General features: G+C 40.2%; 2 protein-coding genes across 2 annotated transcripts; one reads left to right on the top strand and one right to left on the bottom strand.

Moving 5' to 3' along the window:
* Positions 1-2,120: 2,120 nt before the first annotated feature.
* hif1aa (hypoxia inducible factor 1 subunit alpha a) lies at positions 2,121-19,072 on the top strand. The gene is made up of 15 exons (XM_062439924.1): positions 2,121-2,391; positions 12,178-12,368; positions 12,853-13,004; positions 13,214-13,298; positions 13,999-14,108; positions 15,220-15,422; positions 15,628-15,734; positions 15,873-16,020; positions 16,205-16,512; positions 16,606-16,808; positions 16,910-17,032; positions 17,126-17,403; positions 17,488-17,587; positions 17,674-17,764; positions 17,852-19,072. Exons 1-15 carry the CDS (start codon positions 2,360-2,362, stop codon positions 18,010-18,012), a joined length of 2,292 nt encoding a protein of 763 aa, XP_062295908.1. The 5' UTR covers positions 2,121-2,359; the 3' UTR covers positions 18,013-19,072.
* On the bottom strand, positions 18,292-25,348 carry LOC134000556 (serine protease HTRA2, mitochondrial-like). The gene is made up of 8 exons (XM_062439925.1): positions 24,703-25,348; positions 23,583-23,787; positions 22,642-22,836; positions 22,389-22,421; positions 20,777-20,882; positions 20,528-20,597; positions 20,330-20,425; positions 18,292-19,907 (listed from the first exon to the last, which is right to left on the bottom strand). The coding sequence occupies exons 1-8, from the start codon at positions 25,152-25,154 to the stop codon at positions 19,742-19,744; spliced, it is 1,323 nt and encodes a 440-aa protein (XP_062295909.1). The 5' UTR covers positions 25,155-25,348; the 3' UTR covers positions 18,292-19,741.
* Positions 25,349-26,114: the final 766 nt, after the last annotated feature.

The raw sequence follows: 26,114 nt of genomic DNA, 5'->3' as shown, positions 1-26,114 counted from the left end.
TGGTTAATGTATTTTGATTAAACATCTAAGAGACAAGAAAGGGTTGTGCTACAAAAAGAACCATCAGTTGCACACTGGTAATATTATCCACAGATAATCCCTCTGCTCTTACAAGTATGACTGGGAGAGCCTGAAATACAACCGTGCTTGAGGTGGCACCATTCCATATCTTTCTGAATGACCAATAGCACAGTAAAAGGTGTGGCTACCACCTTAGATTACTTCCAGACAATCATAAAGTTCAGACCAATGACTAAACAATTGTGCTACAACTGAGTAACACTTACAATAACCATTTTAACTGTATGTTGACTGAATACAGGCAGAACCAGTTAGGAACAATAAACTTGTTAGCTCATTCCTCTTTGTTAGTACAGTTTGTAGCCTAGTATAGCAATATCTGGATTAACCTAGAAAATTAAAATGAAAGATAACAAATATTGTTTAGCATTTAGCAAAAATTAACAAGTTCATTAAGATATCTATATGTAAAAGCAGCAACTGTTATGTAGAAACTATAAACTGTACTATGCAGTGTGTAATCTATGGCTCTGATTTATAGGCCTAATAATAAATTCAGGGTTTGGGGCTAAAGGTTGCTTTCTTATATCATAATTCTTTCTTTATTGCTCATGGATTTAACAGGCATGAAACTGATCAAGTTTATTAATTTATGTTTCAATTAAAGTCATGGTAAAGTCTCTGAGTTAAAGACTGAAGTGTTGTCTCACCCGGCCAACAGTTCTGAGAAGTGACGACCAACATTTCGCCTCATTACTGTAACCAGACATGGGCTTCATAGGAATTGGTAAAGCAATGTAGCCAATACAAATTTTTAAGGTGGATTGAACTTTGCTGTAACCTGACTTATTTCCAAAGTAGGGCTGAGTCACAGGCAACATGAACTGTGAAACATGACCCATGGTAGTGTAGGAATTAGAGACATATCACACCAGAGGATCACTTTCTGTTTTATGCTAATAGTATAATGTAAAGAGTTTATTAAATTATTCACACATGCCAGGAACAGAGAAAAATATAAAAACCTAACTCAACTAGGGTAGAGAGCAACATGTCAATGTCAGACAGGGCAGTGTTTTTGTCCTAAACCTGGGGATCAGGAACCCCAGAATGGTTTACAAGAAAAAGTTGAGAGACCTTTAACAAGGAGGGAAGCATGCAACACAAAGTTAGCCTTCATTTTTTAGACTTAATTTGCTCTTGCATTTGCTTGTATCCTTACTAATCAGTCTTAAGCAACCTTGGGTATCTTGAAAGGCGCTATATAAATTGAAGTTATTATTATTATTATTATTATTATTACATCTGTGGGACACTACAAATTATGAAATGAAGCAGGCCTATAGATTGTTTTAAAAGATCAAAGCCAAAAAGTTAGGGAACTATATGTCGCTATGTGGTGGATTAGGCATTAGAGGAGAGGGACAGGCAACATAAATCTGTGTCAGTGTCAAGCTTCTTTTCTTTTTTTTTGTAAAATACTCAAAAGGGCAGCAGGCTTGGCAGTGGCACCTAGCAACAGCACTTCCAAGTAAGATTTCTCACTTGTTCCTGTCCCCTATATAGTCTGGGACTTACAAAACAAGGCCTTTATTAGCAAACACAACAAAACACCCTACAGTAAGCGTGTACAGTATAGATCAGGCGGAACATGATACAAATATTATTGTATAATATTAGAGATATAAAATGCCTTCCAGTCTGTACAATCATGCAATGTCTACTTTGGTGTTACAGACTTACAACTGAATGTGTTGAGATTACAGTAATATTTCGGATAGAGGGTCTCCACCCTGGAAGTTCACTATTATTTCACTGTGTATTATAATTATTTTTTCTATTATGTTAATACATTTCTCACTCTTCACTGTTAATCTATCAATTTACAGTATAGGCAGTTTGGGAATAAATGATGAGGATCCCTGAGACTACATATTATCAATACGAGTCCTGATATGTCTCAGTTTGGGGGTCCTTGGCACCAAAAAGGTTGAGGACTATCGGTGACTAGTTCGTGTTTTCTGTGCTCGTGCTCGATGGGGCAGGCATGTGACTGCGCGTCCCCGCGGAAGCAGGGGGCGGACTCTTCGGGGCAACATTGTCCTCTCTGCAGCGTGGCACTGTGGCTGTTCAAGAGTCAACGACCGGAGCTGCTCTCACAGCAGGAAAGCTCAATTTATTTGACGAAATATACACAGTGATAACTTTTATGTGACCCGCTCGAGGATTTAGGGACTCACAGCAGCGAAAAATCGTGGGAATTTGGTTTATTTCTCGACGGGCCCGGATACAGCTTTATACCGATAGAGAGACTCAACTCAGGTCCTTTCGTCCTGACATGGACACAGGAATTGCACCCGAAAAGAAAAGGTAATGTTGACGCTAGCTAATGCTGCGCAGTCAGCTTTCTCCTTGTTAAAGAGCTGGTTGAACAACTTTTGTCTCCGTCTGTGATTTGGTCAATAGTATTGATGTGATGTTGTGAGCTTTATTACAGAATTGTCTGCTAGTTAAGCGTGTTTGTTCGACAAAATGCGTTTGCTAACGGCGCTATTATCGTTAGCAAGTGGCTAACAGTTGGCTAGCTGTCTGAGAAATAACTTGGACTGGAGCTAACGTTATTGATTTGATGCAGGTAATCGCTATTGATTGATTGATTTAGTCTGTTCTCCCTTTGTTTAAATATGTTATAGGAGTGTTGAGACTTCCTAATGTTAGAGGTAAGTTAAGTGATATTTACATTATATTTGAATGTGAGACTCCTTCATCCCATTAATTGTATGCTCCATCAATGGTGGTTTTGTAGTATTAGGTTTGACGTGTAAAAATTGAGAGTGAATTGCTGCCAGCACTCATGTGAGCATTGCTGGTGTGTGGTTTATGATGAAATATTTAAGGTTTAGTGTAGCAGGCCTTGGTTTAAGTCTCTTATGTTTTTCAATAGTGTTTATACTAAAGTTTGAGTAGAGAGGTAATCAGCTTTATTTACTAAGCTTAAAATCTCACATGTAAGTTCGTTATTACATTTTAAAACTATCCTATTAAGTTATCAAAACTGTTTTAGGGAGAGAGTGGCTTCGACGTTTGTCTGTGTTTGCCAGTTTGTTAATCAAGCAAAAAAAAAAGTGAAAGTGTTTTGGGAACTAGTGATACCACATAACTTACCACAGGGAACTGATCTACAGTTTCGTAGGACTCAGGTTTGTGAGGTGAGAGCCACCAATAGTTCAAATGAGAGTTGAAAGAGTTAAGCTTAGGGCACAAAATCAGCACCAGACACCAGCTGGAAAAAAGTGGCTGGTAGATTTGCTTCATTCACCAGCCAAAAAACCAATGGTAATCTGTTGAGGTAAAATTTGAACATTTTTACAACCTGGTTAAGCTTAAAACTTTCTGTATTTAAAATTGGTTGATAATCACTTTTGATGAATCATTTAATGTATATAATGCCTAACAAATAATGAGATATGACTATTACAAGTTACCAGAGCCGTAAACTGTGTCACATATTTCGTCAGACCAACAAGGAAAAAGTCCAGATTCTTACAATTATATGAAATGCAGAAAAGCAGTAAAGGGAGAGCAGTCCACAGTGGAGCAAATCTGTCCAATGATTAGACAAGTAATCAGTAACTAATTAATATCTGCTGTACAAAAGGATAATCTGCATTTACAGGAGCCATGAGATAATCAAATCAGTGCAAGTGAATAACAGGTGATCAGTAGAGTCATATAAGTGTACAGTGGATGTAAAGGGTTGTTTGCAGATTGGAGTTTAACAGCAACAGTAATGTTTCCCCCACAGAGGATTCAACAATAACAAGCTTTCCTCTGTTATTGTCTTTTAATAACAGATTGGTACAGAATATACAGGGATGAAGCACCTTCAGCAAGGTTTTTTGTTAGCAATTTCTTAAGAGACAAGAGTAGTCAAACCTAGAGCTGAAACAATTAGTCGATAAGTCAATTATTCAACGGATAGAAAATGAGTCTGCTACTATTTGGATTTTCTAGAAGCTATTTGAAGACTACCTTACACTCTGGAGAATTGAGACGTTAATTTGATGTAATAGACCTGACAAAAAATTGAGAAAATGATCACATTAATCAGTGGATCCACATTGAGAACAAAATCCATATAGTTTTGTTTCTGCTAAACGCCCACTGAGATGATATTAAGGTTATTAGTGTAATGCACCAATGGATAAAATGGTTGAGTTTCATTAGTGAGGAACTTCTGACTAATTACGGAGGCGGCTTGTTGTTCTTATCTAATTGATTAGACGAAAATGTCTCTGACTTGTTTCTCTTTCTTTGCCAGTTTGAGATTTTTGTCAGTTTGTTTAGGTCTAATCAACCACTCAACATCTGTCAGATTTCCGTATATATTTTCACATCTCTATCTCACAGAAGAATCACTAGTAGTTGACTGGTTTAGTGCAGTTTTGGCTGGTATCTATGAGGTGCCTCGGTATTATTTCTGTCTCATCTCTTAATCACCAGGATTTGACGTCAATAGGAGTGGCCAAATGTGTGTAGCAATTCACTGGCTGACAATTTGCAGGTTGCCCTGAGACATTTGAGTACAATTGCCACTTGTATGCAGGCCAGTTTGAACTTGAAAAATACATTATTTTATTTCTCAGTACTTTTGTTTGTGTACACTTTTTTTTTCTTCTCCTTTTGATGTTTTGTGATTGAAAACAAAAAGTTAAGATAGGCTGTGTTGCTGGAGGGTTTATTTTACCAGACTGCTGAATCATTGCTTTTTGTAGTTGTTGTTGTAGCTAATCAGGTTAGCATGTTACAATGTTTAGAAAAATACAACAGTTTTTTCCTATAAACAAGGGTTTTAGGCTTACAAAGATTAAAGAGGAAGGCCTGAGTAGTTTGGTGAATTCAAAGATTGCCCGGTGTTGAAAGCTTCTACTAGGACTGCCTTGTGCTGTAAACAATTGAAGGAAATACCACTACAGCCAAGTTTCTTTTTGGCCTGCCCTCAAGATAATTTATTGTTAATTAGCAGCAGCTGATACGACCTGTAAACTGCAATAGTTGTTATTTTAACTAAGCGGCAGTCAGCACCAGCATAAACAAAAAGCTTCTCCCTGAATGTTATATAGTCTTTATTTGCTAATAAAAGAGAGGAGAGATACGATTTGACAGATTTGTGAGTATTTTGCAAATCCAGGTGAGCATTCGATATTCACTCCTATATGAGAGCAGGGCTACAAAAATCACAGGTTGAGGTGGACAAAACACAGGAGAGAACAGAAAAGAGAGGATCGGGTTTATTTCAGCTAATATGATCCAATAAAGTGTGCTTGAATCGTCCCAGATACATCCTGAAGATTAAAAGCCTTTGTGCCTCTTGCATGTCGAGGTAGGGAACTTTTCATTTACTTCTGATACTTCTTTTTGTCATGATTTGAAGAAAGGGGAGCCACTATTTTTAGGTTCCTGCTCCAGTTCAATGTGACACCAAAACCATTCACTCCTGTCTTTATACTGGTCCACCGAACCGCAATCTGAAACATAACTTACAGTTAAGCTAGCTGGTCTGGTTCCTGTCTAATGATCAGAGAAAATTTAAAAAGATTTAACAGCGTTAATTTGGAAACATCTTACAGTCTTCAGCTTGTATGAGAATGGGGGGATGAAATGAAAGAAGTTCTCTGTTCTTGTTAAAACAGAAGTTGGTCTGTTGAAAGCAGAGTGTAGGAAGCAAAAAAAATACATCTGTGTGCAGCAGTCGAATGCAGCCTCTCTCCTGCATTACTAGTGCTACTATACGGGTACAGGGCTTTAGAAGTAAAACTGATTGTGGACCAAATAACTTTCTTTGCTGTGTGTTGCTCAGCTGATTTAGTTTGTTATTACCAAATTGTCGTGCTCTGTTGTCGATAGTCTTAGGGTGATGATTTATGAAATGTTCATAAAATACTTTTTGGTTAAAAAAAACAACTACCTTTGTGAACAGCACAGAATTAACATTTTCATTTGGTCATGCAAAGTATAGGCCAGTTTGTCACCCACAGCATTTTTAACATTTCCCATTAACACTTACTCATCGAATGCACGTCAGAGACTAAGCTTTTGTAAAAGGTTGAAGGAAGTAAAATGCTTGATCAGTTACATCGACATTTGTTGAGTCAGACTTGCCGAACTCCAACTGTTTTTGTTTTGAACGCAGTGCGTAGGACGGACTCGGTGGATGCATGTCGTCCAAATGTAAACAGATGCAGTAGTCATTTCTCAGGAGGAGTGTAGCGTAGTAGGAGGGAGTACAAGTTGAATTAACGTGTTTGCAATTTTAAGTGTGCAGCGAGGACTCCTCATTCTCCAAGGATGTTGTGACCTCCCAGTGGAGGTCTGCTGGGAGTAATAAATAATAAATTATCACTACATACTGTAATCTTAAGCACCTGGTAAGAGTTTATGCTGCCACTGTAGTTGAAAGCTTTAAACACAGAGTGTGGTATACTGTGGGTGGGGATAAACAGAAACATGATTTCACTTCCCTAATATTCATATAAGCAGCCAGTTGTAAATATAACAGATGACATACTCCAGTGATGGTTTTGATAACTGATCATTTAACACTACCTTAAATACTACTTTCTGCTTTCTTCTTCCTATGGGTCAACACTCATTATGCCAAACAGAAATAATAGTTTTTTCATTTCTTCTTTACACTTTTCATCCAGTTCCCCTGATTCCTTATCTTTTAGCATGCGTTCAGGAGGAGGGTTTCGCAGTTATTCTAGCGGCTCCAACAATGACACCGTACACTTATATATGTCTATGAATAAAATAGCTGCTGTTGGGAAAGCCATGGGAACTTCTTTGGCACAGAGATGTGCTCTCCCAGCTGGATGGCACAACACTGTCCAGTTATAGGCCAACGTTTGTAGGTTTGCCTCCTGAAGTAGCACACATTATTCAGGGATTGAGAGCGCCATCCAATACGGCCTATTACACGGTGAAATGATCCACTTTTTTACTGCTGGTGTGTGGAGAGGGGAACAAATCCCACAATGTGTCCTCTATCTTGTGTTAATTTCCCTCCAGCTGTTAGTAGATATAAATGTGGCTCCATCTATCACAAAACATGTGCTGTGGTTATTTCATCCTGTCGTAAACGGTATGGAGAGAGATCTGCGCTTCTGAAAAGGAGTCTGAAGACAGCGACCTGTCATGCACTCCTTGGCACCACAGCAGGATTACTCCTGCTTTTACGTGCTCTGGAAAAACGTTTTTTTGAACTGCCAGACCACAAGTCTCTCTCAAACTCCAGCCCTTAAAGACAGCACTTCTCTCAGCCCTGAAGAATATGTGATCTGTGTGCGTTCTCAGTCTCTCCATCTTGCCTCATTATCAGAGAAGATGGGAGCTCAGCCACTCTGAGGCTGAATCCCACATTCATGCCCGAAGCCATAGCTAGCTTTTTTAGATCCAGGGTTTTTTCCTTGGAAAGTTTTTTTTTCCCTCCTCCTCCTCACAGGATTAATATTCTGGAAACATCACTTCGCCTCTGTCTGGTGCACGTTGTTCTGTTATAAGGCTTGGCGGGCTTCAGACAGACACAACAACTGTTTGTGCATTACAGAGCGTATTCTCAGGCAGAGCATTGGCACACTGGCTCTGTGAAGCTGTCACACAGGCGTATGTTGCAGCGGGGGAGGACCCCCCGTCTGGCATTAGTGCACCCTCTAGGAGAGCTTTGTCCTCTCCCACAGCTCTCCTCAGAGGAATGACAGTTAGAGCTTCACCGTGTCCTTTTATTCAGTGTTTTATTAACTATGTCTCATTCAATATTGAACATGCTTGACAACCAGCGACACACAGGCAGCTCTGGGTACATTATAAACACGCAGTTATCACTATAGAGCTGATACCTGTGCTATGTTTCCTCATTCAAACATGAGTTTCACGTTATAACAATATAAGTTATTTTATGACATGATAAGTTGTCATAATAAAGTGAAAATATTCTTATAACGTGAAAAACATCTTGTTACTTTTCAGGTTATAACATGTTACTGATACATTTTTCTTTTTAAACCATCATACTCAACTATCCATTATTCCACCTCCCTAATAGGTTGTAATAATAATTTACTCCTCCATTACAATATGATAAATATATTTGTAATTATCTTGCAATATCATACTGAGGAATTTATACACACAGGGCCTTAACATTAAGGCTTATCTACTTGATCTACTAGTCTGGGACTAGTTGATTTTTTTTATTAGGCCAGTGGAAGAGAAATGTACTTACCCACCGGACAAAATAAAAGTCAGAAACAAACAACATAAAGTTTGTCTTCACATGATGTTCCCCTCATTACTCGTCTGTTTAGTTAATTACGATGTGAAATGAAATGCATTTTTTCCCGACGATAAACCTGGCTCAGAATGGGATAGCTCATTGTGTAGGTTGTGTGCATAGCAAGTGCGTGGTCGAGAGACACAGAAAGTGGTGCCACCTGCTGATTAAAGTTGGGTTAGCCCCAAAGTTACAATGGCCCACCCTGGCCAGGCTCACTTGGTGGCCTGACCTTTAAGGTGGAACAGCTATTCTCATCTCAGTGACAATCTCAGCTGCTCTTAAACAGACAAGACAAATGTCCGTCTGATGAGTCTCCAGAGTTCAGCTCAGCACCCTCACGCTGCATTTATTTATTCAGTCGTTGTTAATGTGATGAGTCTAGTAAATGTTTATCAGATGAAGGCGTCACACAACCAGACAGTCTAGTTTTTTTTCAAAACTTGACAGACAGTAACTGTGCTGTAGACGTACATTTTACAGAGTTGACTTAAACAGGCCCAGGTTTTGAGAAACCTCACTGTTAAATTACCATATTTTATGTTTCATGTTTAACCTTGATCTATGTAAATGTGAATGACTAACAATAATATAATAATAAAATTGCAAAGTTGGCTGAACTTCTCTTGAACCAGACTCTGTTAGTATCCTCTACTGCTCACCTAGATTTTATAACTGAAGTAATACAAGGAAGCACCCTTTTTTATTTCTCATCACAGTCAGATGTTGAACAATTGCATTAAAGTTCCAGTGAAACAGAAGTGAGATCGTTGTTAACTTCTGTCATTTTTACCCTCACAAGTGATTTTTGAAAGGTTAATGGAGATCTCTGGCCACATCTGCCTGTTAAAATATGTCTTCAGCTTTACTTTGCTTATCTCTGTATTTTAGGTTTTAGTTGTGGTGTGCTCTTGAACCGAATTATATAATAGATAAGACCATGTTTGATGTCAAACTAAACAGGACTGACAGATAGTGAGGACATTTCTCTAGAAAAATAGGTCAGCCCCCAGTAACAAAATATACAAGCGACCCAGGCTAGCGGCGGCTAGATTTTCATCGTAAACTGTCTGCTTTTTCACATCTGTTAACAACGCTAACCCTCCAACAAATGTTGTTTATGTAATAGTACTCATTTGTGTTAGAAAACAAAAACAAGTGTAATTAAAGTGGTAAATGTGATTGTGTTTGCAGTGAAGTCAAGCAGAGGACTGCTGGGCATGTATGACCATGTGCATTAATCAAGTTATGTAACAGTGGCCTCTCCTCTCTCTACTCGCCTTTGTTTTAACATCGAGGGAACGGTTTGGTTCTCATTGCATGTTTCATGTTAAGGATAAAAAGCAGTTTGTTGGAGGTGGAGGTGCAAAAAATCTAAAAATGTTACTCAAAAATCAGTGTTTTAAACACTTAGTTGCAGAGATGTAGGATTAAAACAACTGATAGCAGTGATAGCAGGTTATGATTTCAACACAGTCAACTTTGCTTTTACGACATCCCCTTTCCTCCCGAGTATTTATAGAGCTTTGGTGTTGTAGTAATACATACAGTGGCTGAGACATTGTACTGTTTGTCATGTTGAATGTAGCGTTAGTGTCCTCTTCATATTGTACCTCTGGATTCAGAAACACTATAGCTAAACTTTATTTAAACAAGATTTGGTCACAGTTCACGCACGGCTACTATTAATCAATTACTTTATTTAAACAAGATTTGGTCACAGTTCACGCACGGCTACTATTAATCAATTACTTAGCATGGTAGGGGGTTTATAGTTTTGCGACGGAGGCAGTCTGTAACACTGTGTAGGCAAACAAACACAGTTAGACAATGTACAACAGTGTTTATGTGTCATTAGATCAACAGAGGCTTAGCTGGTAGCTTAACTCAGTGAGAGGACATCCCCCGTGTGTACCTTGTGCACAATGGCTTATAATTTGACTGACAAATTGACATTTTTGTGCATGGTTTGTACTCAGCAGCGCAGCCTGTTGATGTAGTCACAGAACTGGTTACATAACGCTGCGATCAGCTTACATGGTGCCCAGATATTTTGGCTATGTCCCGCGGGGGGTTGACAGAATATACTGTAGGGTGGATGGATGTATATGCTTGTAGCTGTAATTACAGTTTGGGATCAAACGTGTCTATGTTACACTTCATATAATCATCTTTGAGAAATGGTGCTGATGAACACACCTCCTTAAATCTGAGTTACACTTAATTCTTGTTTGCAGGCATAGAGTGGGTGTCTTGAGTCACAGTTGGAAAATCACAGGTGTAAATACTAATGTAATTAATTTTATGTAGCTGCTTCAGTTTCAGGGTCATGGTGTGTTGATGCAATCTCGCTGTCACACTGTCGGGCTCACCAGAACACGTGAACAGAACAGAGCCATTGTAATGTCTGCTCTGAGAAAGTTGGGCCATTGTCCAGCATGTGTTGGATGATTTTTCTGAAAAGTGGTTTCTATTTGCATTTTCCTGTTTGTTTTCTGTACTATCTGGACAAGACTCACTAATGCAATCTTTGTGCTGACAGAGGCTACGTTGGGAGACACCTGTGCTATTTGTCCCCACAAGAAACCCTCGAATGTGTTTATAGACGGACTGATTTTTACCTCAGGATTGTGCCAGACAGACAAAGGGCACGCTCAGACTTATTTCGATTGTTTTACCCCGAGGAGTAATTATACATTTTGTATCTGTGTTTGATGGGAAAGTTTGGTCTAAACCCAAAGGTGCTCAACACCTTTATCCCCCTCACGAGAATCTTATCTGCCACATTGCCAGGTGATTTGATACACAGAGGGCTAATTTTAGTTAGCTTGTCCATATTTTTGTTAGAGAGCTTTAAATAACAATATGGCCTTGGCCAGTGCTGCAAGTGCATAACAAATCAATTTCAATTAGGTGTGCATTTCAGAGCCAAGGGCTTTTAAACTGTCATCCATAATGCCATGATGCTGCTCCACGGTCATCTAAATGCATTTGAGGTAATGAGATAGTGGTTGTGAAGAGGGTTATTCTATAAATGCAGTAACAATCAGGTTCACCAACAGGCAGACCAATGCATTTATGTTGAAGATGTAACCAGTTTATTTATGTTATTGGTCATGAGAGCTCCATACATGGTCAACTCTATGAATAAAAACTCAATACTTAGTTTAAAAGTCCATTATGAGACATAAACTCTAGGGAATAATCTTATTCACCTTTAAAGTCAGCTGTGCTTTGTTAGCCTAAAGTCCTTCCAGGTCTTAAGATATTGTTTACAGTGTGGTCCATTCACCACATCTTGGATAAATGATAAGTAGTTTTGAGGGATGCTGATGTCAAATATAGAATATGATCATGTGTGTCTCTTGATAGCTGAAAGGTGTCACTCAGTCTGCGTTTGTATACGCTCTGTGTTGTGTGCCAATATTGCTGTGCTCCCCTCTCCAGATCTGTTGAGCCAGGCTCGTAAATGTCAGGATGATTGGTGCCGCACTGTAGCTTGGCTGCGCACGAAGAGACAGGCAGGAGAATCCATGTCCGTCTTGCCCCAGCCAATCGCTGAGTGGGGTTGACTCCATTTCTATTGATCAGCAGCCAATAAGACAGTCGTAGATAGCCATGTATGTAAATTAGTTTGACGGGGTTTAGACAGTGGCTCGGCCGCGAGCTTGACTGTTGTGGACTCCAGCGGCTGCATCCGTCTCCAGCGGCTGACCAGGCTCTGTGTACTCTCTCAGTCAGGAAGGAGGGATGTCAGTTCTTGTAATGTGCATAGTAGAACCAATCTGTGACCAGGCTGACCCTCCGTCACTTGTCTCCCGCAGAGTGAGCTCAGAGCGGAGGAAGGAGAAGTCAAGGGATGCTGCACGATGCCGACGCGGGAAGGAGTCCGAGGTGTTCTACGAGCTGGCCCAGCAGCTGCCGCTGCCTCACAGCGTCAGCTCCAGCCTGGACAAGGCCTCCATCATGAGACTCATCATCAGCTACCTGCGCATGAGAAAACTTCTAAGTACTGGTTAGTATCTGTAGTTGTTGTGGACTCAGTGGATGAGCTTGGGGCTGTAGGCCCATCTTTATTTCATCAGTTTAGTCCCAAATGTGAAGTGAAGTGTACACATTGTAATATTACTTTAAAATTATATTTACATTTTTAGCGCTGTAGTGAGCCCCAGTTAAAATAATCTAAAGGATCTAATGGTGCAATCTAAAAGTTTAATTTGTGAAGTAGTGATCACAGTTTTATATGCAGAGGAAAACGGTTATACAGTCCAACACTGAGTCAGCTGCTGTAAGAAATCGACTCAGACATATGCAGATATAGATCCCTTTGCAGATAGACATGTTGGCACTGTGTTTTCTCTGTGTCGCAGTGTCCTGCCCTGCAACTGTGTGCTTAAGGCAGCAGAGACTTTTAATGCTTTGTGCCTGATTTATTGTCCCAACTGCTTCTATAATTCATGCTTTGCTTCACTTTCCCTACCATCCTTTATTTTCTTCAGATGAGCCAGTGGCAGAGGAGGAAACAGAGCTTGATATCCAACTAAACAGCTCCTACCTAAAGGCTCTGGAAGGCTTTCTCATGGTGCTGTCGGAAGACGGAGATATGATCTATCTCTCTGAGAATGTCAACAAGTGCCTGGGGCTGGCACAGGTTGGTCTGATATGACCTGCATCTCAAAAATGATGAGAGGGAAAAAAGATTATTGAGGAACGGAGTCCAGGAAATGATTGTTTTCCTGTGTTATGCAGCAGACACATTAAACTCTTGATAAGAAAGGTTAAGAAGACCCCATACAATGTTAACCATGGCTGTTCAATGTACACATAAATGGTGAAATGACTGTTCTTACTTTGTTGCAGTTTGACCTGACTGGACACAGCGTGTTCGACTTCATACATCCCTGTGACCAGGAGGAGCTGAGGGAGATAATGGTCCACAGAACAGGTGAGACACAATAACAGTGAGCAGTGTCACGTCATAGGACGTCTCTAATGGAGAGCGACGGTCACACACTAGCACTCTGTTATGTCTGCCAGTGCTCCAATCAGCAGGGAGTCCAGTTCAGTCTGTGCTGGCAAAAACAGACTAGGAGGCTGTCAGAACAATTTATCATTGTCCCCACTGAGGTTGCAGTTTTACAGTTGGCCAGTGTGTGAGCTTCAGTGACCTTTCACTCTGTATTACTGTAAGAGTGAGCTACATCACTGCCCCACTTCTTGTTTTGCTTGCTCAACACGATTTATCCATGTTCACCATGTCGGTGAATAGATTTTTGTTTTCTGGTGCATCATAACAGATGCAGATAAGAGGCCACCATAGCTGTTTCTGTCAGGCATTGCACTTCAGTTGATGCTGATATTATCTCAGCCACAACAGCTGGCAACGCCACGTCCTTTATTAAACTTGCTGCAGGTCACTGCACAGCAAAAGTTTTACAACTTAATCTTTTCACATGCAAATGTAAGCTGTTGGCCAATGGTTGTATTCAACTTCAAACTATGTTACAATGTTAGGGAGCTGCTGGGGAAACAAAATGTTACAGTAAATGACGCACAAAAAGAAGCTAATAGTAAACACAGAGATGACAGAACAACAGAAGATACTTGTTTCCACTTTTAAAATGTTTCTCCTCCTGTGATTTCAGGCTCCAAAAAGACCAAGGAACAAAACACAGAGCGCAGCTTCTTCCTCCGAATGAAGTGCACTCTCACAAGCAGAGGCCGCACTGTCAACGTGAAATCGGCCACATGGAAGGTTGGTGTCAGTGGAATCATGAAGTAAATTAACCCTCATGAATAAATTATTACTGTTATCATGTGCAAGCTGCTGCTGAGGACAGTTAATTTCTAGGGGGAAAAAAAACCTTTTAATAAAGGTCCAGGTTGATATAATTATCTTTTTGATTATCCTAGCAACCTTTTTAAAATTACATGAATGGCTTCCTACAATATTATAGGCCATGTTGAATCTCATTACAGTTATTAGGCTATCAGGAGGCTGTGTAATGACAGTTGATGTATTTTATTGGCCATCAACACCCTCAGCCCACAATACAGCAAGTAGGCAGCTGGCATCGTAATGTGCTGATTGGTGAAGTTCTACTTACCGCAAGAGAAGCTCAGCATTTGTCATTATGATAATAAAGGATGTAGGAACTGCAGTTTGCATCCATAAACTAGAATGATACAAAACTGCATCATAGCAGATGTCTTTATGGCAGTAATCTAATAACCTAATGTATAAAGGAAATGCACCATTATGCTGTGAAACAATCCCAACATAGATTATGTCATCAGTGTAATAATTGCTGTTTATACATATTGAAAACCTACATTAGATATTTAGTATATTTAGATTAGTAGCCATTGCCAGTATGTTATAGATCAGGCATCAGGTGTATCAAAAAGACCAAAAGCAGTCATGAACTTCAAACACTGCAGATTTAATGTCAAATTATGGATTTAAAGATGACTTATTTGCATTCCCTAATTATACATTTGAAAGACTAAGTTCTTGACACTCATCAAATGATGTGAAATTGAACCACTAACCTCTACGAAAAGATCTCCGCTGTCTAACCACTGAAGATGCTTATCAGGCAGTTTGATGTGAATCTAATGATGCAAAAGAACAAAGTGAAGGAGGAAAACAATAATCATGCAATCAATGCTGCAGCAGTTGTGGAAATTGCACAAAAGTGACTCACATGCCCAAAACCCAGAGTTATTATATAATTTTAATGTGTGAATAAACATATTTATTAGTCTAATCAACTGCTGCATTAGGAAATCATTTACAATCCTTTGGAGTGTGGAAGTCATAAAGAAAGTGTTGTGACTCTCCTGATGTTGTTTTCTGTCTCCAGGTGCTCCACTGCTCAGGTCATGTGCGTTTATATGACAGCCACACCGAGCAGACTCCCAATGTCCACAAGGAGCCACCTGTCCCCTACCTGGTTTTGATCTGTGACCCCATCCCACACCCCTCCAACATTGAAGTCCCTCTGGATACGAAGACCTTTCTCAGCCGCCACACAATGGACATGAAGTTCACATATTGTGACGAAAGGTGAGTTTGCCTGTCTGAGCAAATATTCTACTCTTTAAAAGCTTAATACGGATCAAACATGATTTAGCTTTTTAATCTGCCTTTGTACTTTTCATTGGCTGTTACTGCCTCAGCTGTCTAAGCATGGTCACATAGAGATACCTAGTGGTCAGTTTAGAAACTACACACACTTGATCTCTAACGTTCATTTTTTTTTCTTCTCCAGGATCACTGAGCTGATGGGTTATGATCCAGAAGACCTGCTGAATCGTTCAGTGTATGAGTACTACCATGCCCTTGACTCGGACCATCTCACCAAGACTCACCACAACTGTAAGCATAACCACAAAGAGTGCATGGGACTTGCTATAAATTGAAACTTGGAATGTCTTTGAAATCTAGAGGAAGCTCCAGCTGTGTTATTTTTTGTCAAATGTAAGTTTTCCCTCTTTTGTCTCTCTTTGCTCTTAGTGTTTGCAAAGGGCCAGGTCACCACAGGCCAGTACAGGATGCTGGCCAAGAGAGGAGGCTTTGTGTGGGTGGAAACCCAGGCCACTGTCATCTACAACAACAAGAACTCTCAGCCACAGTGTGTTGTCTGTGTCAACTATGTGCTCAGGTACTAAAATAATCAGTACATTCAGAGGATTTAATTTAAGAACTTGCATGTATATGAAGCTTATAATAAAAACAATGTTGTGGTTTGCGATTCTAATATAGTTGTTTTCAGAGAAATGGCAGAATACTGCACAAAGGCAACCGTACAGCTCCAATAACTGTGTCATGTTTCTCTTCTCCTACAGTGGCATCCAGGAGGAGAAACTGATCATGTCTCTGGAACAGACCGAGGACATGAAGTCGGTGAAGGAGGAGCAGCAGGAAGAGGAAAAGGCTGAGGTCGAGATCAGTGAGCCAGACATGTCACCAGTCCTGCTGAAGGACGAAGAGGAGAAGACCCCAGAGCTGGATATGGTCAAGCTGTTCACCCAGGTGGCTGATGTCAAGCCACTGGCTAGCCTGTATGATCAGTTGAAGGAGGAGCCTGAGGCCCTCACCCTGCTGGCCCCAGCCCCCGGAGACACAATCATCTCCCTGGACTTCAGCTGCCCTGGTTCGTGCACTCAAACAAACTTCACAAATGTCTTTTCATTGTTGATATTCAGAGATTGAGCATAATTGAGTTGTTTTCTGTCCTGTGGTACAGATTCAGAGATGCAACTGCTGGAGACTGTCCCTCTCTACAACGATGTAATGCTTCCCTCCACCAATGACAAGTTGGATCTGCCTCTTTCCCCTCTGCCGCCCAGCGAGCCTCTCCATGTCACCACCACCAACTCTGAGAACTTGAAAACTCAGAGCTTTGCTCCAACACCGTCCACCACATCAACCAGCCAGAGCTCCTCAGAGGTAAGACTGAAATACATCTTTGGCTTTTTGCTGCACAGACACCAAGCCTGTTGTTCACCTAATAAGGTGTTCTGAGTCTGATCTGTGTCTCTCCTCTTTAGACTGACAGCCCATTGGACTTTTGTTTCCCAATGGACTCTGATATGAGCTCAGATTTCAAACTAGACTTGGTGGAGAAGCTGTTTGCAATTGACCCACAACCCAAAACTCCCTTCACCAAACAGGTAATAATACCAGGACAGAGATCACTGTAATAGTTTATATTGAGTCTTTTATCTGTATTCACAATCATCAAACTCTTTTTTCCTCACTTCAAGGCAATGGAAGACCTGGATCTGGAGATGTTAGCACCCTACATCCCCATGGATGATGACTTCCAGCTGCGTAGTTTGACCCCAGATGAGACCCTCTCTTGTGGAGTAAAATCTCTGGAGAGCTCTCCTCTCCGCTCCGTGGAGAGCTCCCCTCTCCATGTCACGCAGGAAGTCAACATCTATCCCACCTCCCCTTTCAGCTCACCAGGTAGTCAGGCTGCTTCACCAGCACCACCCGAGCCAGTAAACGCCCCTCTTCCTGCCACCATCATCGCTAAGAGGTAAAGTTTCCATCAAGTTTATTGTGATGGGCTATATTCAGATGGCTTTTTATGAGCTAGCTAAGTGTCATAACTGCGCTGCAGGACCCCACAGTTGGACAAAGAAGTCTCTCTCAGGACCCTGGCAGCTCAGAACGCACAGCGCAAAAGGAAACTGGGCGACCTAAGGGAACTTTTTGGACAGGTAAGATCTCTGCATCCATTTCTTTCTTACATATCCTAAAATTTACAGACTGAAATTTGAGTGTATATATTTGATGATTTGTCTAGGGATCTTTGCCCCAGGAGCAGCTGGAACAGGGCAAAAAACTGAAGTCCTCAGAATCAGGAACAACCAGGACCATACTTCTGCTGCCTTCAGGTGAGTAAACTACATCTGTGGTAAATACTTTACATTGACACTAAACATCCAAGAATCAGCGCTCTAATATTTCTTGTTCTCTCTTAGATTTGGCGAGTCGTCTGCTGGGCACAGCAGAGGGCACCAGTTCACCCTTCACCCTGCCGCAGCTCACCCGCTACGACTGCGAGGTCAACGCCCCTTTACAGGGTCGCCAGTACCTGCTGCAGGGGGAGGAGCTGCTGCGTGCACTGGACCATGTCAACTGAGTCAATGCCTATCCCGCTCACTGCTGGACTAGACTGGACACTACAGTTTCTCCCGCACATTGTCACTCCCTCTCCAAAGCCCCCCCCCCCTCTCAATCCCACCCACCTAGCTCCACCCCACTGCCCCTTATTTATGTATCTGTATGAGTTTGATTATAGTTTGGCTGCTGTTTGCGCACATCATGGGATTTTTCCGCAGCATTCCACTGTGACAAACACCATAGCAGCGTCTGGGTTTTGGGTCAAGGGATTCAGGCATCATAAGATGTCCAATATATATTTTTATTTTTATTTGTTTTTGTCTCTCTTCTGGGGAGTCTGTCAGCACACAGCGCCTCTACAGATGACCCTCTTCCAGCAGGTCACCACAGAACCTGGCACTACTGCCAGCAGTGTATTGTAAGCTTCAGTCGCACAATTTATATTTTCTTAAAAAGAAAAATATTACCAGCAATATATATTAAGCCTTTTTAAAGTAGTTTTAATGGGATTTGAACAATTTTATTTTTCCTCCCATACTTGTATGTTGTAGTACTCGTACCTAACAAGATGTCTTTAGTCCAGAAGTATGAACATATTGTTTAAACCTAAGGTGGTTTGAATGTTCTCTCCATTTAATAGTTATCAGTCTTTGAGGTAAATGCATTTAAGTGTAGCAGTCCAGTACATTTCACTGTGTTACTGTACATATACCAGGGAAATTTTAATTTACTCAGTACGGCTTCATGGCGTCGACCTCTTACTGTCTAAATGATATGAGTAATCTGTTCACTTTATTTGTTTGCTTCTTATCATGAAAGATTTTTCCTCTGACATGAAAGTGAATTCATGTTCTTTGGTTTTTACTGTGTGACTTAATCAAAACAGTCCAGTTTGCCTAAGTGGGATCTCAAAGTCATATTTTACCTGTGTGATCATTGTCATCATAGCAGCATCCGTGAGTTGTCAAACTTGTTTGCTGTGTTAATAGTAGTCAGTTTAATACTATTGATCCATGCCATATTTGTGGGTCTCTCATGCTTCTTGTTGCTGTCTAACATTAAATGGCTTTATTAAAGTATATTGTTTCAAGTTTCATTAATGCAATTTACAAACAAACACTGCATGTTGGGTGGCAGAAACACAAATCATAAGAAACAGTAGTTTTGCTGTTCCACCAGGTAGGAGTTGTGATTAAGTAAGACAATATTGTTTTAATGCACTTTAACAAACCCAGGAACAAATACTTGGATGTTCAACAATCCATCTGAGTCCTCAGGTGCTGACAGCTTCATCACGATTCACACAGTAAGAAAATCCTTGTGTAGTTATCAGCCATCAGCCACGTAGAACAGACAACTTCAGAGGAGGTCAAGCAGTCTAATAGTTGTCATTTAACGTGCAGTACCAACATATTTAACAAGTCCTCAAATACTAGAACTCAACAACAAAATCATGAATTTAAAAAAATGTCACTGGAGTGCCCTTCTAGCCGAGTGGTTACAGCACATGCCATATATCTGCAACGTCCCTGGTTTGAGTCCAGCAAAGCACCTTTGTTGCATGTCATACCCATTTCTCTCTTTCGCTCCCCTCGTTTCCTTTCAACCACTGTCCCCTGACTGTCTAACAAAGGCAAAAATGCCCACAAAATAATATTTAAAAGAAAATCTTTCACAGTGTCTTTCTGTAGACATAAATTAGTCATTTCGCTGTCTGTCCATCAGGACAGCATCTTGTGTGGTTAGTGTCACTCTGTGTATTCAGGAGTCATTTGCAGTTTAAGCAGATCTTGTCCTCTTTGCACCACCATAGTGATTTTGTCACTGCTGCGGACGGCCTTGTAGATCTCCTCTGAGGTGTGCACCTCCACCCCGTTGATCTCCAACACAATGTCTCCTGGTAACATGCCAGCTCTGAAACAAAGATGACAGCACTGTGGGTTACTAACAATTCAGTTTGTCCATTGTACTAACTCTGACTGACAAACACTGGGGAGAATCTGTGGGCAGGTTAAATTTAATTACTAATCCATATTCAGTTAGTCTACAAAGTGGCTAACTTTGATTAAAACCTGACTTCAAAACATTTTTTTCACCAAATTATCATGATTTGCCAAGATGGTATCCATGCCTGTAAAATTCAGTTTTCAATTAGTTTTTTGCAAATAAAGTAAAGCTGTTTACTGTCAGTATGTCGTAAGATCTACATAATGTGGACTGTCTCTCAGACAAACAGAATCCATTAAAGCGGGTATCTCTATTACCAACTGAACCACAGGTATAACTGGTATAATGAGAATACTCTTTATCCCACATCTAAACCCACAGTAGCTAACCTGTTAGCGGGGGAGCCCCTGATGACTCTGTGAATCAGGATGCCGTGTGTCACATCAGGGAAGTTTGGGTCTCTCAACTGCAGGTCAGCGATGATGCTAAAGCAACAGCACCAAACAACCAAACCAAACATATTAGGTTGCTCTCCTAACTAGACTATGCTGTTACTTCACGGGTGTAACTAATGCTTAAGTGTTTACCTTGGCGTAAGTGTCAGCATCATGACACCAATGTATCTCCGCTTAGTGTCTGACTCACCGAACCAGGAACCTGTGAGAAAATGGGAAAAACTGTATGAGTGTAACTTCTTCCACATAAAAAAACCCCCCTCTTTTGCAACATCTGATTCTGTTATCTTTCTCTTATAAACACACATAAGTACACAGTTGAGGGCTACAGAATATATGGAGGAGAGAAACAGGATGTGATGTGCGGCTTTTCGTTCTCACTCTTTTTTGCTGCTTGATCGAGGAAAAGTCTCAGGCGATCAGATGGAATAGCGAAGGAGATCCCTGCAGTGACCTTCATGGTGTTTATACCGATGACTTCACCGTCCTGATTAAATAAGAGATGAGGCATTCAGAAAATAAAGAGATAAGTAACGTACAAGATAAGAGCAAACAGTTAATTGGCAGTTTAAAGTAGTCAGCTGTTTTATTGATAGCGACAGGACGCTTGAACACATCAACAGAACAACACTTTTAACATTTGTCTTACTAATCAAACATCAATGCCACAAATACTAATAGTCTGGGCTAAAATCTCTCATTTTCTGCAGTCAAATACAAATAAATAATGTATATATACAACCCCTCGCAAAAATTAGGGAATCACCACTCTTGGAGGATGCTCAATTGTTTAATTTTGTAGAAAAATCTAATCACAGACATGCCACAAAACTATTTTTTTATCTAAAATCCCAACTTTCTGGCTTTAAAAAACATTTAAAAAAGAAAGAAAGAAAATTGTTGTAGTCAGTACAATTGCTTTTTTAGATCAAGCAGAGGAAAAAAATATGGAATCAGTCAATTCTGCGGAAAATATTATGGAATCACCCTGTAATTTGCAGTTCTAAAACAAACACCTGCATCAGATTAAATCTGTTTATTAGTCTGTAGTTAAAAAAGAGTGCTCACACCTTGGAGAGCTGTTGCACCAAGCAGATTGACATGAATCATGGCACCAACACGACAAATGTCAGTTGAAACAAAGGAGAGGATTATAAAACTTCTTCAAGAAGTTAAATCGTAATGTTGCAAAAGATGTTGGTTGTTCCCAGTAAGCTGTGTCTGAAATCTGGACCAAGTACAAAGAAAATGGGAAGGTTGTAAAAGGGAAGCATACTGGGAGACCAAGGAAGACATCAAAGTGTCAAGATAGAACACTGAAAGCAATATGTCTTGAAAACAGAAAATGCACAACAAAACAAATGAGGAACAAATGGGCAGAAACTGGAGCCAATGTCTGTAAGAAATCGCCTAAAGGAAATGGGATTTACATACAGAAAAGCCAAACGAAAGCCATCATTAACACCTAAACAGAAAAAAAACAAGGTTACAGTGGGCAAAAGAAAAGCAATCATGGACTGTGGATGTCTGGGTGAAAGTGATATTCAGTGTTGAATCGCGAATCTGCATTGGGCAAGGTGATGATGCTGGAACTTTTGTTTGGTGCCGTTCCAATGAAATTTATGAAGATGACTGCCTGAAGAAAACATGCAAATATCCACAGTCACTGATGACATGGGGCTGCATGTCAGGTAAAGGCACAGGGGAGATGGCATGTCTGTGATTTACTTTTTTTCTACAAAATTAAACAATTGAATGAACATCCTCCAAGAGTGGTGATTCCATAATTTTTGCCAGGGGTTGTACACACTGTACAGTATATACAATATTCAATATACAACAACAGACAAAAAGATGAAAACAAACATACTTCCATGTAATATTAACACCTCTATATCCAGTACATTAAATACTTACTTACAAAATCCCCTGTCCATTCAAATGTTACACACCAAACCAGCCAGAGCAGGTTTAAACAAGATCACTGACTCACCAAGTTAATGAGGGGACCTCCAGAGTTTCCAAACTGTAAAACAAATCAGTCACACGTGACATTACGAAGCTAAATATGAGATGTTTCTGAGTCACATTAAGTTCAGTTCTGAGTCTTCATATTTTTGAGTACTCATCATACATTTGTATCTAAAACTAATATTCTACATTATTAAAACATTTATAAAATGAAAAAATACATACATAGAAAGTATATATACACCTTAATATAGCATTATTGTGGAGAAACTCACATCGATTGCTGCATCAGTTTGGATGTACTCCATGTTGGAGTTGTTCAGGCCCAGCTCCTTACTGCCTCTCTGTACTGAGCTGATGATTCCTGACGTGATTGTGTTCCGTAAAGCGAAGGGACTTCCCATCGCGACCACAAACTCTCCTTGTCGAATATCAGATGACCGACCGAGTGTGAGCGTGGGCAAAGGATTCTACGTGTCAGAGGAGGGGAGGCAGAGAGAGAAGAGCAGTTTGAAAGTGCATCCTCACTGCTTGTACATCAGATACAGATGTTGAACCAACTTTTAACTCTCCTATTACAATACAGCATACAAGCAGCCTTCTACATAGAGAAGTATTTTAAGTCATTATCAATGAAACAAACAGAAGACTATTCATGAACTTTGCTCTTATATTGTTTCATTATAGAGTGTATGAATGTTATTTTTAGATAGAGACTAACTGATGACACAGAAAAGGATCTATGCTCTGATATATGAGAGGAATTTGCCTCTTACTGCTTTATATAATCTACCTTTAAGGGCACTTTCATCAAATAGATGTCCCTTGAAGACAAAAAGCAAAACTGCACAAAATGTTAGAATTTGCTGTATAGGACATAAAGTCACAAGAACAAAGTATTAGTTTTCTCATTAGAATATGATTTCTCGCTCATTATTTTCTCATCTGCCATATATGCTGTAACTAATTTTAATCATATTCTAGCTTTGTTTTGTGTTCTCCTCATTACTGCTTGGTAATATTGTCTTTTATCTTGATTTTATTTACTTTTGCACATTTCTGATTTCTCTGTTACAGAGTCTGTGGTGTGTGTTAATGTGCAGACTTCAGGAAAATTAGCAACCATTGTGATATGAGCTAACAGGGTCCACTAATAAAAACATTAACATACAGTTGGTTGAGCAGACTTTTTTTACAGTTGGTTGAGCAGACTCACCTGGGCAGTGATTTTGATGGTGGCGATGTCTGCCACTGGGTCAACATCTTGCACAGTAGCATGGTACGTTGCTCCATTGGTGAGTTTCACACGGACGCCCTTCTTGTTGGCCACAACATGGGCATTGGTGACAATGAGACCATCGCTGCTGATAATGAAACCAGAGCCATTGGACACTGCGACTTCCCTTCCTGAAAATGGGTGCCTGTAAAGTAACAAAAGCTGGTGATCATATTTGGCTTAATAGGATGATTTATAATTTGGGTTAATCTGCACACAGTATAAAACAAAATTGTTGTCTTGGCCTTTAACTCCTGCTTCAAGAAAACTAACAGGCAGTATCAGCACAATCAGGTAAGCAGCACCTATATCTTAAGGCCCTCATCATGCCAGCTGATAATGTGTTTTAGTAGCACATTAACACAACCAATAACATCACAGTTTTTTTTTCTGGGCCCCTAAAGGTCTGGAAACCAATTGATTGCCAATACTCATGTCTAAGGACATTTTAGTTGTCAAGTGTTGAATTAGTTGTTTCATTTATTATAATAATATATATACAAATAATATAATCGTATAAATATTTCCTATGCCAAAAAAGAAAAAAAAAATCTCCTGATCCTTTCAATAATAGTTTTCTGTTTTGTAGCATTAAAGAACAGATTCACGATTTTTCATGTGTGTCTTAAAACAACAGTCAGGATTTTTCAGCTGACAAGCTGCACGTTTTGACACATGAGAATCAGCTACAGGAAAAGGACCAAAATATTGACCAAATACTGTCAGCTTACATATTGGTGCTCTACAGACAGACCTATGTAAGACCCTGATAAAACGCCTGCACTGGATAAACAGATATCAGGAAACTGAGTGTAACACCTGCCTGGTAGGACTTAAGACAACAATTACTTTTATATTGATTCATTTATAAAATCAGATGACAGTCCATCATGAATCACAGATTAATTGGGTTTATTACCAATAACCAGAAAACAAATAGCTGTATTGTACTGAAGTTGTGGTATACTGTGGATACAATAGGGTCCACTGTATCTGTCAGTAATCAGTGTGTAGATTATTAAGATAATGAGACGTTAATTGACATTTTAAGACAGCTCACCTGCCGACTATCTCAATGTACACAACAGCTGGAGTGGACTTTTCAACCACATCTGCAATGAAGTTGTATTTATACCGGGGGCTGTCAGGTTTAAAGGGGGAGGCACAGTGAGCCGATGGCAGGATGAGTTCAAGAAACCTCTGGGACACTGAGGCTCTTCTATCGGTCACTTTTTCTTCTTCTTCTTCTTCTTTTCTGTCCACAAGTGCCGCACCACACAGTCCCAAACCTACCGACACCGACAGCAGAGGATAGCTGCTTCTGTCCCGACCATCTCCTCTCCTGTCCCCGGCTACAGCTCCCCTGTCCAGGCTGCTGTGTCCCTCTTCTCCCCTGTGGTTACATGTCCCGGCAGAGGACACCCGGAGGACGGAGCTCAGTCCACGGCTGTGACAGGCAGTGTGTCTCCTCAGAGCTGACAGAAAACACCTATTGACAGCAGCTGCTGCCATGTTGCATCAGTTCACTCACCGCTTCAACAGCCTCTAAAACTCTTTCTATCTCAAATACTATAGTCAACTAAGAGCGGCCTGTTTTTAAAAAGTATTTGAATCAATAAAAAATTAAAACAATGCTGATATGTCCTTCCAATTTCAATGTTATCTAACTTACACGACACTTAAGCCAGCGACACTTCTGACCAGCGTTTCCGCCTTCCTTCTTCTTGTCGTGTTTTAATGAAGGTTGGCAAACAAGCTTATTGCTGCATTACCGCCACCTGCTGGACTACAGTGTGGCTCTATAAACTAAATCCTCATTATTCCTGTAACTATTTAGTAATTAAGAACTAAAGTTTCCACTGACTCAAAATGATACTAATAATCTTTTCCCACCCATTTCCCCCTCTAACTAAAGAAACTAAAGCTTGGCTCAACAGCTGCTGCACAACTTATCCAAAAACTCCTCAACACCCAGAGGTCTCCTTGCTGCATCTATGTCAATAATGTCCATTTTTTCAGATTTTCTAGTCCGGAAGTACTGTTAATTACTACTGACAAAAAGACCAAAAACTTCAGCTGATCTTTACAAAACAAAACTCATTCTGCTTCCTGTGCTTAGCTTCTTGTGTCAAATCACAATATTTCTCACCTACTTCTCCCATCAACCTTGAAGAGGAAACGTGTTACAGGAACTCACCAGTAATGTCATGGGAAGAACCAGCAAGATAAGAACCAGTTAGTTATGCTACAGTTTCAAGAGGTTTTTTGGCTACAGCAGCATAATTCAGAAGGTGTTATTCACTCCAAAAGTGTACATTTTTGTCAGGCGAAAATTAAATATTTAATTTATACTGTGTTCAATCTTCATTTAGTCTGACACAGTAACACATATGCGGATGCTTTCACCTATATAGGTATCTCACAAGTGTTACCTTCATTATGATACCAATATTATTCATATAGACCTTGTAG

Source organism: Scomber scombrus, chromosome 19 (genome assembly GCF_963691925.1).
Source record: "Scomber scombrus chromosome 19, fScoSco1.1, whole genome shotgun sequence".
In the NCBI taxonomy this organism is placed as follows: Eukaryota; Metazoa; Chordata; class Actinopteri; order Scombriformes; family Scombridae; genus Scomber; species Scomber scombrus.
Note: the sequence above shows the minus strand (reverse complement) of the source record. Positions and strands in the feature narration are given on the sequence as shown.